General features: G+C 39.7%; 2 protein-coding genes and 1 non-coding gene across 3 annotated transcripts; all 3 read left to right on the top strand.

Moving 5' to 3' along the window:
• The first annotated feature begins 630 nt into the window (after positions 1-630).
• Positions 631-15,980, top strand: cops8 (COP9 signalosome subunit 8). The gene is made up of 7 exons (XM_050049728.1): positions 631-788; positions 1,509-1,579; positions 2,014-2,062; positions 2,874-3,006; positions 11,144-11,251; positions 11,443-11,505; positions 14,548-15,980. Exons 1-7 carry the CDS (start codon positions 696-698, stop codon positions 14,625-14,627), a joined length of 597 nt encoding a protein of 198 aa, XP_049905685.1. The 5' UTR covers positions 631-695; the 3' UTR covers positions 14,628-15,980.
• trim63b (tripartite motif containing 63b) lies at positions 2,873-7,367 on the top strand. The gene is made up of 2 exons (XM_050049727.1): positions 2,873-3,006; positions 4,508-7,367. Exon 2 carries the CDS (start codon positions 5,884-5,886, stop codon positions 6,928-6,930), a length of 1,047 nt encoding a protein of 348 aa, XP_049905684.1. The 5' UTR covers positions 2,873-3,006; positions 4,508-5,883; the 3' UTR covers positions 6,931-7,367.
• Positions 15,981-17,749: 1,769 nt separating the features above from the next.
• trnai-aau (transfer RNA isoleucine (anticodon AAU)) lies at positions 17,750-17,823 on the top strand. Its single transcript has one exon. It is a non-coding gene; the product is annotated as a tRNA-Ile (tRNA).
• Positions 17,824-18,843: the final 1,020 nt, after the last annotated feature.

Raw genomic sequence — 18,843 nt, 5'->3', positions numbered from 1 at the left:
AAGGTAATTCACAAGGTTTATCCAACAGCGGTGTTGGAAGAAAAGGTTTAAATTCAAGGTTGACTCCTGTGCCTTCTGTTGTTAGAATAAAGAAACCTTAGAGCACATGTTTTTTTGTTTTGTTTTGTTTGTTTGTTTTGTTTTTCTTTCTTTATGTGCCCTGTGTCTCAAAGATTCTGGTCTGACACAAAAAAATGGTTATTGCTGAAGAGTGGAGGAATAGTAAGCCCTCCTTTAACTGGTTTATTAAGTTGTTTTTCTTGTCATTGCAAAAAAAAGAACTCTAGCAGGACTACAAGAAAGATAAATGTTGACCTTTCTCAATTCTTGTTGTTTTGAATTATGACCCTTGTTTTGGATCTTGATGTTTTTGCTCCATGTTGTTAAATTTTGTGTGCCTGGTGCTTTAATTAACTTAACTTTTACAATTCCTGTTTATATATTAATCTCCCCCTAGTCTATTTTATTATGTTTATTTTTTCTCGTCTTAATCAACGTTGGCTGTTCCGATGCACAAGGTGGCGATAATGCACTTAAAAGCTGTTTGCCAATCGCCATTAAATAAAAGAAGAAGAGGGGTGGACCATTTCATCCATAGACATATATACGTCTATGATTTCATCCACTTGGAGGCAGCTGCTCCTGTGACGTGCTGCTAATCTACTTCAATTAGACAGTAGAAGAAGTAGTTTCCGATGCAACAGCTAGGCATCATCATGCCTACTGCTGTGATTATGGAGGAAAATTTTGATAAATTATTAGAGCAGTGTGAAGCCCAAGAGCTCGAGGTAAGCAATGAACCGCTAAATTCATTTTTTTCTTGTGCCAACAATAAATGTTGCCTAGTTTGTTTGCTTGAAGGATTGGTAGTAGTTTTTCTGGTAGTTAGCTCATGGCTAACGTTAAGGCTGAGAAGCTAGCCTGTGTTCACTAAGTTATTCGAACGCTTCAGACACTGTTAAATTACAATAAATAAACGTTCACGTTAGCTTCTGAATGAACCAGTGCCATGCTAACAATGCCAACAAATGTGCCGTCGTTTAAATAGTGGGGTTAGCGTCACTCTCTGCTTCCACTGCTGCGTTTAGCAGATAGTAGGTAACAGTTAGCAAGTAAGCTAACTGTAGAGAGCTAGAGATGCCTTTGATATGTTGACAAACAGAGCTAAAGTTACAGCTAATACTACAGTAGTATTTTACTGAGGTTCTCATAACGTAAAATCTATTGCTTGGTTCACTGTGTGGCGTTCACCTTGTGAATGACCAGTTACTTTAAGAAATACAGTAGCATTGTAAGGTAAGGGACCAATGCTATATAACATAACACAAATAAGGAAAATAACATTGCAAACATAACTGTCGGAGGTAATGTTACGTAGCTAACGTCCACCACCGGAAGTTTTATATGATATAGCCTACAACATGGATTTTAAGGGGAACATATAGCTTTGTTTTCAGCTCATTCTTAGCCTCAAACTTCAATTTCACATCTGCATTTATTTTTAACAGGCTCCAGGGGGCATTGCAACACCTCAAGTGTACGCTCAGCTGCTGGCGCTTTATTTACTTCATAATGACATGTAAGTCAGCTCTGTGTCTGTCTTTAATATGTTACAGGATCCTCTATCTCTTGAGGGTTTTTGTATCTGGGGTGTGGATCTTGACTTGCTTTAAGATTGTTGCTTATAGAAAACATTGCATATTGGTTTTACTTCTGCAGTCCTTAAATTCAAAGCAAAGAAATACAAAGCATCCTTAATTTCAGAATATCTTGGCAAACAGTTGGTAATGCCCTTTTCCTTTTCCTTTTTCAGTGTTGTGACATTTTGTAGTGCATAATGCCTGGTTGGCTTCACAAATAATACATTTGGTTTGGAATTGAATATGTGTGTGTCAAACTTCAGTAGGTCCCTTAAATCTGTTCAGTTGTATCACTGCTAACCCCGTGTTCTCTTGTTGCCTGTACCTGCAACTCAGTTCTGTGTACAGTAACTTGCAAATGTGGTTTCAACAGGAATAATGGCAGATATCTGTGGAAACGTATTCCCCAAGCAATAAAATCGGTAAGCATGACAACAGATTGGGTAGACACTAATGAAACCCATTTCAGTGTGATACATGTGATTGTCCCATTTGTGCTGCTTTATATGGTACTTACCATATCTACCAATTTCCAACTTGTAAGTACTGCTCACATCAACATCCAATGATAATTTCAACTTTGAACCTCATCCTTATTTCCTTCTTTTAACTCTGATTCTGACTTGACAGTAAAGAATAAAGACAGCTCTGGAAAGTAAACAGAGGTGGCTGTCTGTCCGACTTCAGCTTAAGTCTGTTATTCAAGCTGAACAAATCATTTTTAATACATATTTAATCCACAACATTTGCTTACCCCTTCACGACCAACTTTGGCTATTACAGAAACATAGCTCAACCGTATTTAACTTATTATTAGTAACACATGCAGTTGCTGCTTTGCATTGTCTGATTGCATAAATGCTGGCAATTTATAACCATGGGAAAATTTACCATCATTGTCTTCTATCTGACAGGACAACTGCCCCTGCCTGCTGATGCTAATAGAATAATGTTGTTGCTAATCAGATCATAGTTCCTCGTCAGATGCTCATCTGAAGGTTGAGGCTCTTCAGACTGTTAAAGACAAAGCTTCATCGTGTATATACACTGTACGACTCGGTGTTTAAATTGGTGTTTTAAAACTAAACAGGACAGTTGAAAAATTAGATCACTGTGATACAATATCCCAAGTATTTGGGTGTGACTGCTCTTTATAGTAGCATGACAACCACTGCCTTGTCAAGTGCAACATACTAAAGGTTTTTGAAATGCTTTTCCATTTATTGTATACAGGCAAACCCTGAATTAACATCTATTTGGGCTGTTGGCCAACGCATTTGGCAAAGAGACTTTCCAGGGATCTACACAGCCATCGCAGCTTACCAATGGTCAGAGAATATCCTTCCGGTCATGGAGGCTCTTCGAGGTAACAATAAAGTGTTGTCTTATCTGACCCTTCAATCAGTGTCATTTAGCTTTTACAGGGGTTAAAGTTCTCCGGCACAGCGCCGGATTTCTGGCGTGGCGAAGTTTCTGTCTGGCACGGGCAGAAGTGCTCTGCAGTGCGAGCATTTCACTCGCATTGGCCCCTAAAAATATATGTGCGAACCAGGAAAATGATTTAGGCACACAGTGTGCGAGTAAACACAACCTGCTGACTGTAATCAGCATCGGACGTTTTTTCATCGATAACCGATCAAATAAATGTATTTTAAAACTCCCTCCTTTGGCTCTGATAAAGCTGTCTCGCTCCCTGCCTGCGGTCCCCACTGCACTGGGCTTTGTAACAATGTCCCGCCGACAGCCCCCTCTGATTGGTTACACGGCACAAGTGATAGCCAATCAACACTGATGCCTGTGCACGCTTTCACATCATGTCACATTGAGACACAGAGCTCAGACGAGCAGGAGAGGCTCTGGTAAGCCAGCGGTAATTTTGAAGGTAAGGTAACAGAAAGCAGACAAAAACGAAAGTTGCAATAAAAGTCCTCTATGCTGAAGTTTTAAAGTCACCACCACAACATTATATGATCCATTTCAATGATGACATGCTTGCCCAGAGGCGAAATTTCGACGTAACTGCCTGTTTAATTCACATCAAGCACGATACAATTTTGCAAACAGCCTATGATTTAGTGTCTAAAAATAAATAGTACCAGGGCAAAAAAGAGATGTAGGAGCTATAAGTCAAAAAGTCTGGTAACCACTGAAAGTTTAATCTTTATTTATAAACTCATTATGCTATAAAAGTTTAATCTGAAAAGTAACTACTAAAGCTATAATCTGTTTGTTCGTTTCGTTTTCGTTTTGTTAATAAACACGTTCCTTTGCAACACATACATTTCTGTTTCTTCATTTTGTGACCGCAACACCAAGCCCCCCGCTCCGGAAGAGATTTCAGATTTCAGGCACACAAATTTTCCGTGCTCCACATTTCAGGCACAAAATTTTTTCTTGCTTTAACTCCTGCTTTTAACATTATTAAAACATTTATAAATGAAATTTAAAGATTTTACACATTAAGCTCTGGGCAAAATTGAAAATAGTCATAGCTACAATTCAACCAAGGTGAAAGAACTTATTGGAAAACTAAGGGACTGAATTTTACTGTTCATACCCTCTTTTAATTTCCAGCAGTGTGGCTTATCAGTGTCATGAAGGCTAGTTAGAAGGACACAATGCTGATATAACTCAGTTTATATGTTCACATGCTTACACTGGTACTCTCTCATAATTTTACAAAATATCTAAACATTTCTGCTGTGTCTTGATTTCACACCCCCACCTTTTTACATCAAATGCCAACTATTAAGACACATCCCTGCATGAAATTATTGCTCACATGCTCACTGTTGTTTGGGCCTCTGTATCATGTGATGTTTCCCTTGTGCAAGAGTTTAAGAATAGCTTCTGTCTCATGTTTACAGCACTTCTTGTTGATCTGCCATGGATGCTGACGTAGAGAATGTCATAAGACACTTGGACAGCCATTGATAAGAAAAACTTGGTGGATGTGGTGAATTTGGGAAGAGTTTTTGAATCTAAATGCACACAATTTATTCTTTTTTTTTTTTTGATAAAGCAGTTTTTAACAAGGCAGCAAATCTTCCTACAAAGGAATTATATAATAAAGTTCTTATTAGCAAGTATGTTTGTATTTACTAGAGATGTAAATGTTTCATCATGAAACAATATTATGATTATTCTTTGGACAATGATACTATATTTGCTGATATCACAAAGTCTGCCATGATATGATTTTGATTCAGATTGGAGAATTGCGATCAATATGAGACAATGCCAGTAAATACCCTCATTGTCTTTTCTTGGGCTGCTTGCCATTGTCTGCCAGGCGTTAGGCCACTAGCAGTGTTTGAATGTTTACACTTGGATGAAAATGGTGACAGAGTACTGCTGGAATTTCAAAACAAAGTCATATCTTCAAGTTGAAAGTATGTATGGAAGTTTTCACTTTGCAGCGATAATATTGTATCGTTGATCGTTGAATTGATATATTGATCCAGACTGAGGTATTGTTACATCATTAGCATTGATAAGCCAATGGTTGCTTTTTTTTCTCAAAAAAGTAAACTTTATGTAATCAATCATTTAATAAAGATGTAATTAGTGATCAGAACTGTCCATTTTCTATTGATTAATGTCATTGGTCAGTTTAAATTTAAACAGAAATGTCAAAAGTATTTGGAAAACATGTGGTTACTGTGTTCTCTGTAACAAACAGTTACATATGCAGTTCATATAAATATCAAACTAGGTAGTCGATCAACAATTCAATGGAAATAAAATGTTCAAAACAACAGCGGAGTCACAAGATGTTGACATTGACTTGTTTACCATTAGATCGAGCTCCCTCTCACTTGGGGCTCCTCTGAGCCAGTCACATGGGCCCTGGTTGTCTCTGCTCAGTCCACCACCTCTGTCACTGTTAAAGGGGACACAGTACCTACTGGGACAAGTGACACATGCAGCACTGGGTAGGAGGGGGCCATTTCTGTGAAAAGATCCCAAGGCAGCAAGCAAGCAGGAATGTTTGCTCTGGTTGGTGGGAAGGATCAGATGTCACCAGCTGTGAGAGGCTGGTATAAAGGACAGAGCTGCCAGCTCTGAGCCAGAATAGATATCAGCATTTGACAAGTAACAGCACGTACTAAGGATAAGCCAGCAGAGTCTGCCTTTTATTTTGGTAACCTTTTGAAACGGACAGAGGGAGAGAAGCTTTTAGTTTTCTCTTGTAAAAATTAGGAAACTTGCTGGTCTAACTGAAGGTAGAGAATTTTCCAATATGGATGTTCAGAGGACAGGCTCTATGGTGCGGCCCCCGAGCCCCATGGATAGCCTCGAGAAACAGTTGAGCTGCCCCATCTGCCTGGACATGTTCACCAAACCTGTGGTCATCCTGCCATGCCAGCACAACTTGTGCCGTAGTTGTGCCAGTGACCTCTACGACTCACGCAACCCGTACCGCTTCTCTGGTGGTGTCTTTCGCTGTCCTACTTGCCGTTTTGAGGTTGTGCTTGACCGCCATGGTGTGCATGGGCTCCAGCGTAACCTGTTGGTAGAAAATATTATCGACCTCTATAAGCAGCAGCAAGAAGGCAGTGGCAGTGGCAGCACAGAAACCAGCCTGAAGCCTAAAGAATCCAAAGAACCGATGTGCCAAGAACACGAGGATGAGAAAATCAACATCTATTGCGTGACTTGCCAGACACCCACCTGCTCTATGTGCAAAGTGTTTGGCCAGCATAAGGACTGTGAGGTGGCACCTTTAGCAAGTGTCTACCAGGCCCAGAAGGGTGAACTGAGTAATGCTATTGATACCCTAGTGGCCAGCAATGGCCGCCTGCAGGCTCTGCTCAACCAGATGGAAGATGCCTGCCGTGCTGTACAGGAAAATGCTCAGCGTGCTAAACAAGGGCTAGCTGAGCGCTTTGACCTGCTATATGCTGTCCTGGAAGAACGCAAGACCATTCTACTAGAGCAGATTGGTAAAGAGCAAGATGAAAAGGTTGCAGCTCTGCGGGCACTGGCTCAACGTTACGGCGAACGATTGCAGGCTAGTTCAGAGCTCACAGATACGGCTGTGAGGGCATTGGAGCAAGGCAGTGCTGCTGAGTTTCTCTTAGCCTCCAAGGGCCTCATCACGCAGACCAAAGACGCAGCGAAAGGTTCACTGGGGGAAGAGAGGCCAGAGCCAGGCTTCGAGAAGATGGACCACTTCACTTTATCAACAGAACATGTTGAAGCAGTCCTGGCAAAAATGGACTTTGGAGTGGGTGATGATGATGAATTTGAGGATGCAGAGGAGGAGGAAGAAGAAGAGGAGGAATAATGAAAATCAAAGTAGTCATGGACTTGTTGGAAATATTGTTATCTGTGTTTTTGAGGGTTTTTTGACACAAGTGTTTGTGGCAGGGACTGCATTTGATGTTGAAAGAAATGTAAGGTTACGGTGGATGTGGGCTGAAAAGGCTTGCCCTGACTAAGTGCAATATTTAATTTCAATGTCATATTCATAACTTTTCTTAACTTCTTTTTATACTTTTGTACTTCTAAGCCAGTTAAATGAAGAAACTGATCTAGATAAATGTAAATATAGAATGTCTGAAGACAGATTACACATCGTTTTCCTCATATGTAGCTCATGGAAGTAGTTCTTTGTGTTTTCTCACTTTGTCTAAGTTTGTGTTGAATTGGTGATCAGCTGATCTGCCTGTAATCACCAAATCTGTCGTGACTGGAATGTGGAATAAAGCTGCATGAAGTTAAGCATCTATTTCCTTTATTGCTTAACTAAAACATGAAGTTTAAGTTAGGGCACCTGCAAAGGAAAAAACACATAAGAAGACCCAGTATTATTTTGGTCGCATAGGTTTTTAGATTTTTCTTTGGAGTGCTTCCATCAAAATATTTCCCAGTTTGTTGCTGGTCTTACTTGGCAATAGGCTGAATTTAAAAATAAAAGCCCTTGCCATGTCCTGTCTGCTTTGCCTTTGCTGGTGAAAAGTGGGGGCTATTTTTAAGAGGTGAGAGGGTGAGAAATGATAGCGGCCCTGGAATAGACTCGGGGAAGGACAGGCCAGGTCCTGTTTCCCCTCCATAAAATTCCCAACCTCCCACTCATGGACGTCTTGCTCAGCAGCTCCAACCCAACTCTGGAGTGTCAGGACATACTAAGAAAGGCTGGTCCAGTTGCCACACGAGTCATCTCCCAACGGTCAAGAGGCCACAGTAAAAATACACGTCTGCCTGGGGACTGGGTTACAAAAAGCCCCTGGAGATGACCTGCTTGTCCGTGTTGGGAGCATTTGCTCAGAGTCCACATTTCTTTTCTTATACACAGCCAGTCAGGTGGCAGAAAGTTGCTCTCACACGAGAAGCAGTTTTATGAAGTCTGATATGAGGATCATTTTTAACAGATGGGAGTTTGACTAGAAAAGGGAAAAACAACTTGGGTTAGTTTCCTCTGTAGTTATTCATCAATGATGAGACACCACAATGACAAAACAACAATATTTCATCCACTTTTCTCTGGAAATACACTGTTATAATAGTCTGCTTTAATCATCATAGTGTCTAAATAAGGACTGCTGATATCACCCTACAACCATAACTTTGATTAAAGCCATAACAAAATAAAGATTAACTGCTTTCACATACAATTGATGCATAAACCCAGTTTTCCAAGTTAATATTTTCAGTCCTGTCTCTTTTTGGACAAGTACAATGACAGGGAGAACAGGAAGCCCCTTGGAAAGCAGAATGAGAAAGTGCTCTTGACAAATCTCCGGCCTTCCCCTCACAGCTGTCCTTTCTCATCCCACTTGTTATTGTTACTGCTGCTAGCTGCTGCAACAGACTGGGGGCTGACTGTTGGTACACATAAACCGTTGCTAGGCTATAAAACACGAAAGGCCACAACCCTGAGGCATTTATGTGATAGCTGCAGGAGCAGCAGGAAAAACATGGCGATGTACAGTATGTTGCCCCGTGCTGTTGTGAGGCCCTGTCACTCTCAAAGTTATCTCCACAAACTGCAGCACCATGTCAAGTAAGGCTAGATAAATGTGCCAACTTTGGCGTTTTGGGATCCTAAGCCAGTGCCTGCTGATAAAGACATCAGTGGTTTGTCGTGTGAGCACACCACAGCAACGTCCATGATTCATGATCTATTTTTAAGTGTTCTTAATTATGGAAAATCTTAATTTGTTATTTGTTTTAGCTCATACATTCATCATAATCAAATCAAAGATTACCTAACAACATATGCACTGTTTGTTTTAAAACAACCAGACGCTAGAAGCACTGAAAGACAGACAACCCAGAGTTTTTGCTCAGAATAGCGTTTTATTTCAGTCCCAGGCCAACTCCTGTCACTTGTTAAGTTGTTTGTGACTGTGTGCTTGTTTGGGGTGAGCAGGAGATGGAGTGGTGAGGGGAAGCCACTTCCTTCACTCAAACACTCAGAATTACCATAAGCAAACCCCAAGATGGAAAATTTGCAAAAACAGGAAAAAACATCAAGTTAAAAATGCAGACCTCGAGTATTCACTTGACATTTTACCAAAACATACTCACCTCTGACTGCTAATGATCATAGCAGAATACTCTTAAAAAAAGGCCCTGGCTTCCAAACCCTACCTGTCATTCCTGATTTTTATTCACGTTGTAGGAACTCCAGTCTTGTTGCTAATTAACGACTTTGTTCACAAGAAACATGACCCTTTAGTCATAGTTCACACATACACAGGTATTTTGTAAGACATAGCTTTTTCTTTGCCTTTTGGCTTTTTGTCCACATGCAACCTGAGTTTTAGGTCACTGAAACAGGACATTTTGTAAAACTTTGTGCAGGTGAAGTTTTCTGAACAGCTGTTTTCAGTGTCGATGTGTAGACAGGGAAAACAGAGTTTTTGGTTTGTTACGTCAGAGTGTGCACCATTACCTCATTTGTGAGGTGTCGCAAGTAAGGAGATATTTTGTGCAATGGTGAACACAGCCATAATAGTGCTGGCTCTATTTTATTTCTGTCTGTCTATCTAATGTTGCTAACAGGACTGTTTTACATGTTTACATATAAATGTGCAGTTACTGTTCAACGAGAGTGCCTTTTAGGCAGCCTCTTCAAGGCGTGAATTTTACACTATTATGCTGCCCGCCATTCTATATAAAAGGTACAATTGTAGAATGGTGGGACAGAGTTGTCTTGCCTTGAAGCAGGCATCAGAGGTAGCAACCGCAGTGAAACGTCTATGTTAAAGGGACAGCCATCACCACGGGGTCATGGGCCACGCAGGTGTGACGTTTTGAAGACGTGTTGTGCTTGCGACCCACCGTGGTGAATTTTAAAAACTAGCTTGGGAAAACTATGACATCAGGCAGCTCCTTACCTTCCAAGCAGAGGATGAGATCAGCCGCCATATAACAGGACAGTAAATTATTGTTGTTGCCATGTTAATACCATTGTCGGTGTTTACAAAGCGTTGTTGATGCTTATATGTCACTCTAGAGGCCGATGCTGTTGTGTTCTATGTCAAGTCTAACACACCTCTTTTGCTTTTGTAATGAAATCACACAATGGAGCAGCATGATGCTGCCATTGGTAGGTTCTGTACAAAAATGCAAAGACAACATAAAGAAGGAACTTTGTAGCAGCCCTGTCATGCAATCTCTGTGTACAAAGGGTTTATATTGAGGAAAAAAGGATCAGAATGCACTATGGAGGTCACTGCTCCAGGTAGCCTTCCAGCAGTAGCTTTTTTTCAGGCTTCTGATCAGCCAACATCATGTTTTTCTTTGTGTGGCTTTAGGGTTAGGATTATATTGCCACCTGTTTGTTTGGTATGCTCTTGGCAGTGTTTCAAATGTGTTTTTGCATTTTCATTTGGAGCTGTGGCTCAGAAGGTAAAGCGGTCATGTGCTGATCAGAACGTTGGTGGTTCAATCCCTGACCCTTGCAGTCTACATGTTGCATTGTCTTAGAGCAAGATAGTGAACCCCAAATTGTTTGTGACAGTGCGTGTGAATGTTCGTCAGATGAGTCAATTAAAAACATATACATAGATTATTACAATAATACACATAACACAAAAGAACATACTGTGTAAGTTCACAGTAGGTTGCTGTAGCCCATTTACTGAATGCACTGTAAATCAGTGCCTCCCAACTGGTCCAGTCATGGGGTCCAGATTTCTCCTCAGTCATTAGTTCAGGGGCCACACAGTTTAATACATTTAGCATCGTACTTGCATTTGGCCATGTCATCAAGCAGTTGTCCATTTGTCAATACTTAACATCAGGAAGCAACTCTTCAAAATTAAAGCTGTGTGCCAGAAATTCACTGTACTTAAAAATAAAGTGTGTTATTTTACAAACTTGACACATTTACAGTCCATTTTGAATGAACCAAAGACCCAATTTTGGACCATGACCCACCAATTGGGAACCACTGCTTTAAATATAACCAGAGCACAGCTCTAGCATGTATGCACTCAGTATGCACCAATCTGATATTAATGTCCCTGTGGTTCATGTATCCTTCACAGAGAGTACACGACAAAGAGCGTATAGTCTAGTGGCCCAGGCATACACTTCCATCGCAGCAGACGATTTCGCTGCCTTTGTGGGATACTCTGTGGAAGAGGCAGTAAAGGGTAAGATTAAATTTACACAACCTCCTCACAGGAAATGTGATCTCATCACTGTTATAGTGTATAAAAAAGATGTTTTAGTAACAAAAATGGCTATAGTATTGCAGTGTTTCTACACAGGTGTAATGCAGCTAGTTTCCATTACATAATGAGGGTATTTTCTTCTCCTTCCTCACCTCTGTCTGTGTCCATAGGTGTGGTGAGCCAGGGCTGGCAGGCAGACCCAGCTACTAGGATGGTGATGCCCAAAAAGCCAGGTAGGTGGCAGTATTGCTCTTTCAATCTGTACTCTTCATCAGTCCACTGTTTTGTTTCCCAAAATGTTTTCTTTTCATTATTAATCCTGCGCCCACCTTCCTGCTACTCTTCTCCTTTATTTTATTACACACACACATAAAAATGTTGAGAGCAGGGATTTGAGAGCCATTTTAATCTCAGAGGAAGATGGATGACATTTTCTTTTTCCTAGAATCTCTTGAAATGTTTGATTTGTTAAGTCTCCCTTGGCTAATGTCCATATTTCCAAAGGTTCCCTCATCCACTTCCCTTCTTTTCTTTTCCTGTGCTCACTTATTTTGGCAAGATTCTTATCACATCAGTGTGTCGTTAAGCCCAGAGAGTCATGGGATTGGGCTCCTATGCAGAATGGAAAAGTATTGAATTTGATTTTAGTAATTTCCAGGTCTGGATAAGTATGCGGAAAAGAAGAGAATATGGAAAAATATTTGCTAGGGTCCCCGTGGATCCTTAAAAAGTCTTAAAATGTCTTAAATTTAGGTATTTAATTTATTTAAGGTTTATAAAGAGTGAAAACATTGAATTTCTCCTCAGGGGGATTAATAAAGTAATCAAACTTAAACTTAAACTTTAACTAAATGTCTGGAATTGTAGGAGGAAAGGCATTCAATTTAATCTGAAGTACCAAAAATACTGTGACCTGCCGCAACCATCCAGCAATATGCATGAGGCGTGATGTGTCACAAAACATTCTAAGTTAAGACAATGGGTGTTGCATTACTGCACAATGAATACTTTTACTAAAAGTACTTTCAGAACATTTTGCTAATTATCCTTGCATACTTTTACTTAAGTTAAGTTCTGAATGAGGGACATTTACTTGTATTAAAGTATTCTGAGGATCTGAATACGTCTTCCACCACAGCAAAAGTGCAATTTTGCTCACATTGGGTTTTTTTTAATTCCTTTTCATGCTCTCTGCTATGATGATGTTAGGCCTGGACCCTTTTTTTTATTAGCTCAGAATAAGAAAAAAATAAATTTGGGACATTCAGTTGGACTGGTTCTACTGCTATACAGTTTATTTTCGTTAATGAGAAGGCGCAGTTGTGTTAGTTAATGTGCACTTAATATTCCCATTATTCAAATTCTGTAAAACTCAGTAACAATGTATTCTGTAGTCTATTTTTTCAATTTCTTTTGCTGTAGTAAAGGTATTAATTTTTCCTGTTCGAGGTATTATTAAGGTCTCAAAAGTCTTAAAATTTGTACTTAAATGTGCAGATACCCTAATTTGTGTTCCCAGAATATTGTCCCTATTCTGTTTTCTTTAATGTAAAATTCAGAATTTCTAAAACTGAATTGATCATACAAATAGAGTGTTTTTCATGGTGTTTGCAACGGACAGCCAGCACATTTTACCACTGTGTGCACGAGTGCAGGCCAGATCGAGTCTGATGTTGTCAAAAGCAAGGCAAGAAGTATTGTGTGTGACTGAACGCACACTACTACGCAGAGCTGCCTCTACGCCTGTATGTCGCAGCCTGAGAAACAGCTCTGCCCCAAGTGCCTCATAACTGAACCAATCTAGACATCAGTGATCATATTGGTTTGGAAAAAAAAAAAAAAAAGAAGTCTTAATACAGTGTTTCCCACAGAATAAGAATCCATGTGTGGTGGTAGCAAATGACGGATGGGTAACTTTCCATTTTGTTTTGTTTTTCCTTGTGCTTTTGTGTCCTTGTGTGACAGTTTGTGTCCCCTCTCAAAACTTGGAGGTTTTTGCGGGTCCGTGAAGGCAGCCCAGGTGGAACTTTTCATGAGTTTCACTTTCACTGTGTCTGACATTTTGCTGCTCTATATATATATATATATATATATATATATACACCTACAGCGCTTCTAATGAACGGTCCAGCTCCAAGAAAACCTGGTGGCAGATGTTTTAACTGTGGTGGGCCACCATGTGTGGGGGAATCTCTGCAGTATCTTCACATTGCATGTATACATAGCATAACAAATAACCAAATATTAAGGTTATCTGAATATATGAGTTATGCAGTGATGTAGTTTTTAAAAAAGTGAATGGACTATCTTTTTTACCTGCCTGCGTTCATCATTGTTTTCATGGTCACAGTGGATAAACATGGCTGCACAGATGTCATGAAAATTATATTATTTAACCCTACAGCTCATTTTTTGTACTCCTTTATAAACAATAACATGGGGGAAACAGTCATCTATAGTTCATTCAAAATGTTAAAGGAAAATAATACAAGCATAGGCAGCGGTTAGTTTATGTACTCTTTGGGCAGAGATGTTTGACAGCGGTATGATGTCCAGCTTTGTGTGTAGCAGTTTACAGATGAACTGACAGTACCTAGCTACAATCTTAGGGCAATTATTTGGCAACATATTAGCATATATAGTCAGAATGTAGCATACATGTCAATAGTTGGATTTTGAGTCTCAAAGAGTATGTAATTCTGAAGTGGAAAATGTGTAGGAACCCTGATTGATCTATCTTGTCCGAGAAACTTGCTGATTTATGCAAACAGTCGAGAAGGAGGCTTTGGCATGTCCTGCTCTCTGTAATCATCAGACGTAACTGCTGAAGCATCTGCTGCACACATGTCCGGCACAACACGCTAACCCACTCACCATTAATCCTCACGTGTCTGCTTCCCCCCCCCCTCCACAGCGCCACTGGGACTTAATAGTGCTTGGTAATTTTGGTTGTGGAGTGGATTTCACACAGGAAATCATTCTGGTTAGGATAAATGTACGTGTTGTAATGATCTCCGGGCTGAATGTCTCACAGGAACATGTGGAGACTCTGTAGGTAGTGTTGTTAAACGGGTCAAGCAGTGAGCTCAGATGTCGACTATGCGGTGAACTGGAAACCTGTGACATGCTGAGTCTGTCTGAGTTGGAACATGTGGGCTGTAGCCACCAAGTAAAAGCTGGTGAGATTTAAGGAGATCGATGGTACTTGGCACAACAAGGAATCCCCCTCTGACTCAGCCTCTCCTCCTCTGTCTCTTTCTCCTCTCTCTCAACAGATCCTCCCCCCGTCTCATTGGTTCCAAATGAGCAGCAGTTGGCCAGACTCACTGACTACGTGGCTTTCCTCGAGAACTGATAACCCACCACATCTACTGCCACCCTTTTTCGCTTGCTTGGTACAGAGGGAGAATACAAGTTTGGATAGACTCTTCCCCTGGTTTCACTCCCTGATAGAGACGTACCAAAAACACACCCATCATCCTGCATGAGTGCTGCAAGCTCTTCTCCAAGACCTGCCTATTTATGTATATCACCCAATAAAGCTTCCCCAGTTCATTCATATGCTGAAAATTATTTTGAGACACAGTGTTGTTTTATATTCTTTTTACCTTTGGCTCTCTGCAGCCTACCAGATGTATAGATTTGGATGTGATTTCAACAGACGACAGGGGCGTTTCTAGGATTTGAGGACATTGGGGGCTTAGCCTGGACCTTTGTAGGGGGGTCCAGTGGGTATTCTCCCCTGCAAATTTTTTTATGAAAAGCTCTATTTTGATGCTTTTTTAATGCACTCTGGCATCTTATTTACCCCTAAAAACTTTTTTTTTTTCCCAGTTTAACTATGAATTGTGATGTTAAATATTAGTAGATATTAGTAATTAGTATTGACTAGAAACAGAATACAACTGCTGTCATTTAACATTTATTGACTAGAGTCTGAAATAGTTATGTTAACAGTGGTGGAATGTAATGAAGTACATTTATCCAAGTACTGTGCTTTAGAACAACTCGTATTTCCATTTTATGATACTTTACACTTATACTCCTGTACATCTCTCTACATCTCAGAGGGAAATATTTTACTTTTTACCCCACATTTATTTGCCTGCTGTAGTTGCATTGAAGTCTCAAATTAATAACACAAAACATAGCCTAATCAACTGATAAGATGATGATGATTTCAAAGATTAAATTAGCCCGCAGTATGTAAGGTAATTAAAATGAACTCCACCTTTACCGGCTGCAACATTAAAGTGATGAACACATCAGTGCATCTATAATTATAATTATAATCCAGTGTGAATCTGAAAGGGGCTGTTAAATGAGTACTTTTGATGCTAATACTTTAACTTGAGTAACATTTTAAGTGCTGGCCTATTCTTATTTTTGAAATGTATAGCCTGTATATTTATATCTGGAGCTATTCAGAAAATATTAGGGGCTGAAGCCTCAGACGAGGAATATATTTCTCATCACCGTCAATATGTTTTTACTGCTAACCTGACATTTGTTCCACATGAAAGAAACATACGAGCTAGTATGTACAGTCTGTCCACTCTGTTTGAGCACATAAAGTTTGACTTGAAACAAATTTTGGCAGGTAACGGAAGTCTTGCATGCATGCATCAATATGTGGATTTCAGTCCTCAGACCTCATATTTTGAAGTTTAAGTTTTGACTGGTGAATAAATATTTTTGCTGTTTCTAATATGGTATTCTTTCATTTCTTTATTCAAGAGTTCTCTTTCAGGTTGGTCTTTACAGAGCAGACTGGGCTCAATCAAGGATGGTGAGTAATTATATTCAGCCTTTGGGACTTCCCCCTGTCACATTTAAATTACATGAAAAAAACGTTTATTGTGTTCTGTAGCCTGGTATCAACAATTCACACATGGGGAAGAACATAATGTGTGAGGAAGCATATTTATGTTGCTTACAGCCACACTAGCGCACCAGTAAACTTTAGTGCATATAAATAGGATCAAAACTATTTTGGTTTGTCCACATGCATACCTCACATGGTATGAGTTGCTTTTGGAAATTAAGAGTTGCGGCAACACAAACCTCATCGTCCACAAACTGTCAAGTCTGTTGTGTGACTTAACCCACCAGGTTACGTTGCTTTGACATGCAAAGCAACTTAACTGTCAGTGCAAAGACTGTGTGGATTTTCAGCTTGTTTCATGACAGTACTCTTTCAGTATTATTACAATTAATATGAATGCTTTCTGAAATATACTCAGTATTGTGTACAGTTAATTAATTAATCTGATATAGATTTTTTTTAGGTGGGACTTTTTAAAGTGGCTAAAATACACTTTGTTGCTAACCCCCATCCACAGCAGTAGATTGCTTCGCTTCCATGTCTCACTTCAGCCTGCTTCTCTAAACTGGAGGTGTGTTGACAGCCACTGACTGTGTGTATTACACTGGCTATGGATAAGCACCACATAAAACTCCATTTAAAAAAATCCAAACTACCCCTTTCAAGCTTGAATTAACATAGAGAAGTGATGGACATTTTATTTTGCAAAGGCATATCTGGCTGCCATCTGTTCATCAATGCTACATAATAGATGTCTGGTGCAGATTTTTTTTTTCTTCAGTCCCCTCTGCATCCTGTTTAGAAAAAGAATTTCAAACATACACTATTTTATACTTATTTGATCTGCGTTAGCTTGAAGTGCCAGACATTTGATGTGATTTAGTGTGAAATCACATACATCAGAGCCGTTCTTTGCATGGTTGTGGTGGCGGGGAGCTAATTTATTTCTTGACATGGTCTGCTTTGTTATGAAAATTGCCTCATTGGAGACGCCTACAAACACAGACATTGACATTCGGTTTACATTAGCTGTGTTGGATCTTCGCTGTTCTTCTTGTTAAGTTTAATTTACTAACAACTTTTTGTAGTGTAGCGAGTGCATCTTAAGATTGTCTCTATATAGAAATGTTTCAGTTTGTGTATTTGCTGTATAAACACGTGTTGGCTTAAACTCATGTCCAGGCATGTGTTGAACCAGCATTGGCCTCATGACAGCACAGTGTGCCAGAGTCAGTCAGCACAAGTGTGCGCGTGAGAAGGTAACTGACCCTGATCACTCTTCTGTGACTGTCACAACAGTACTAAATTTGTACATAGATTTGTACACAGATGCACATGTACCCACACAGATCTATTGGACAGATGACGTGTTGAGCCGAGGCCGTGCAGCCTGAGGTATGCCAGTGCAAAAATATATTTCACATGTATCTACATGTATAACCTCAATGTGTTTCCTGTGTGAAAGTCAAAGGGTAAAACTTACAAGTACATGTTATACTGTAGCAACTAGATTGTGCTAATGTAATTTGTTTGGGAGATGCACAAGTAAAGCAACATATCAAATGTCATAGGCCACAGGTGGTCTTTCCTTTACTGTATCAAATGCCTATATTGGCGGCTGTGTTTCCTTTTATAAACTCAGCATGAAACATGGCCGGTTAGCTCAGTTGGTTAGAGCGTGGTGCTAATAACGCCAAGGTCGCGGGTTCGAGCCCCGTACGGGCCAGGGTTATCTTGCAACTACCTCTGGCTGAATGTTAGAGTATGTATTAATAGCGTGACCTACATAAGGGTTTGTTTCCTTCCTAATCCTCAAAATTCCTGCAAAATGCAGTAAATTACACAAAAAATACTGGAAAGAATACAGTAAGACCTCATAACTGTGTGAGAAAACATAATATGTTAAATAATTAAGGATTACATTAAAATTAATTTGTACATTTCTACAAATGCATAGTTTTAGTTATTTATTCATTTCTTACATTAGCATATTAATTTCTGTATTTCTGTATATATGTTAATTGGGCAGTAAAACATTACATAGTTGCATGTTACAGTAATTAGACTACTTTTTCCAGTAAAGAGTTGGCCTAGTGTAGAGGATTACAATATTAAACTCAGCAGTTACTTTACATTAAATACTGTATCCCCGACAGTTTGGGGTCAGTTTGGATCCAAGTGACTGTATACATGCAGGAGTAATTCAACTCCCAGTTGCATTATTTTAAAAGTCCGGTTTAAGTGGGACTAATACAATAAATTGATTTTCTCTAATGTAATGTTAACATACTGACTGCACTCCTTAGCGCTCTGCCACTGCTTTTCTGCTGTAGAAAAAACGCTATGTGGACACATGCTGCGTTCCATTTACCTTGGAAGTCAGACATTAGATCTGAAAATAACGTCACACCCAATTTCATCACGTTCCAGTACAACAAGTCAGAAAACCAAGATGTTAGCAATACCATTTGATAACAACGCATTACACTGTATTTTGCGCATACAAAAACACACTGATAGATGTTGGATGACACTGTGTATGAATGTTTTAGTGAGTCACAAATAAGACATAAGTGATAATAATCAGCATATTACTACAGCTTTCACCACCGTTGATGTGCAGAGCAGCCATATTAGTTTCTGAGGTCAGGGTTGGTGAGGTTCCTCCGACTTTGAGAAAACTCCAACTGAGTTGGAAATCCAGCTTCAGGAGGCATTCCAGTTGAAATGTACGACTAGGAACTCA

This window comes from Epinephelus moara, chromosome 7 (genome assembly GCF_006386435.1).
Source record: "Epinephelus moara isolate mb chromosome 7, YSFRI_EMoa_1.0, whole genome shotgun sequence".
Classification (NCBI taxonomy): domain Eukaryota; kingdom Metazoa; phylum Chordata; class Actinopteri; order Perciformes; family Serranidae; genus Epinephelus; species Epinephelus moara.
Note: the sequence above shows the minus strand (reverse complement) of the source record. Positions and strands in the feature narration are given on the sequence as shown.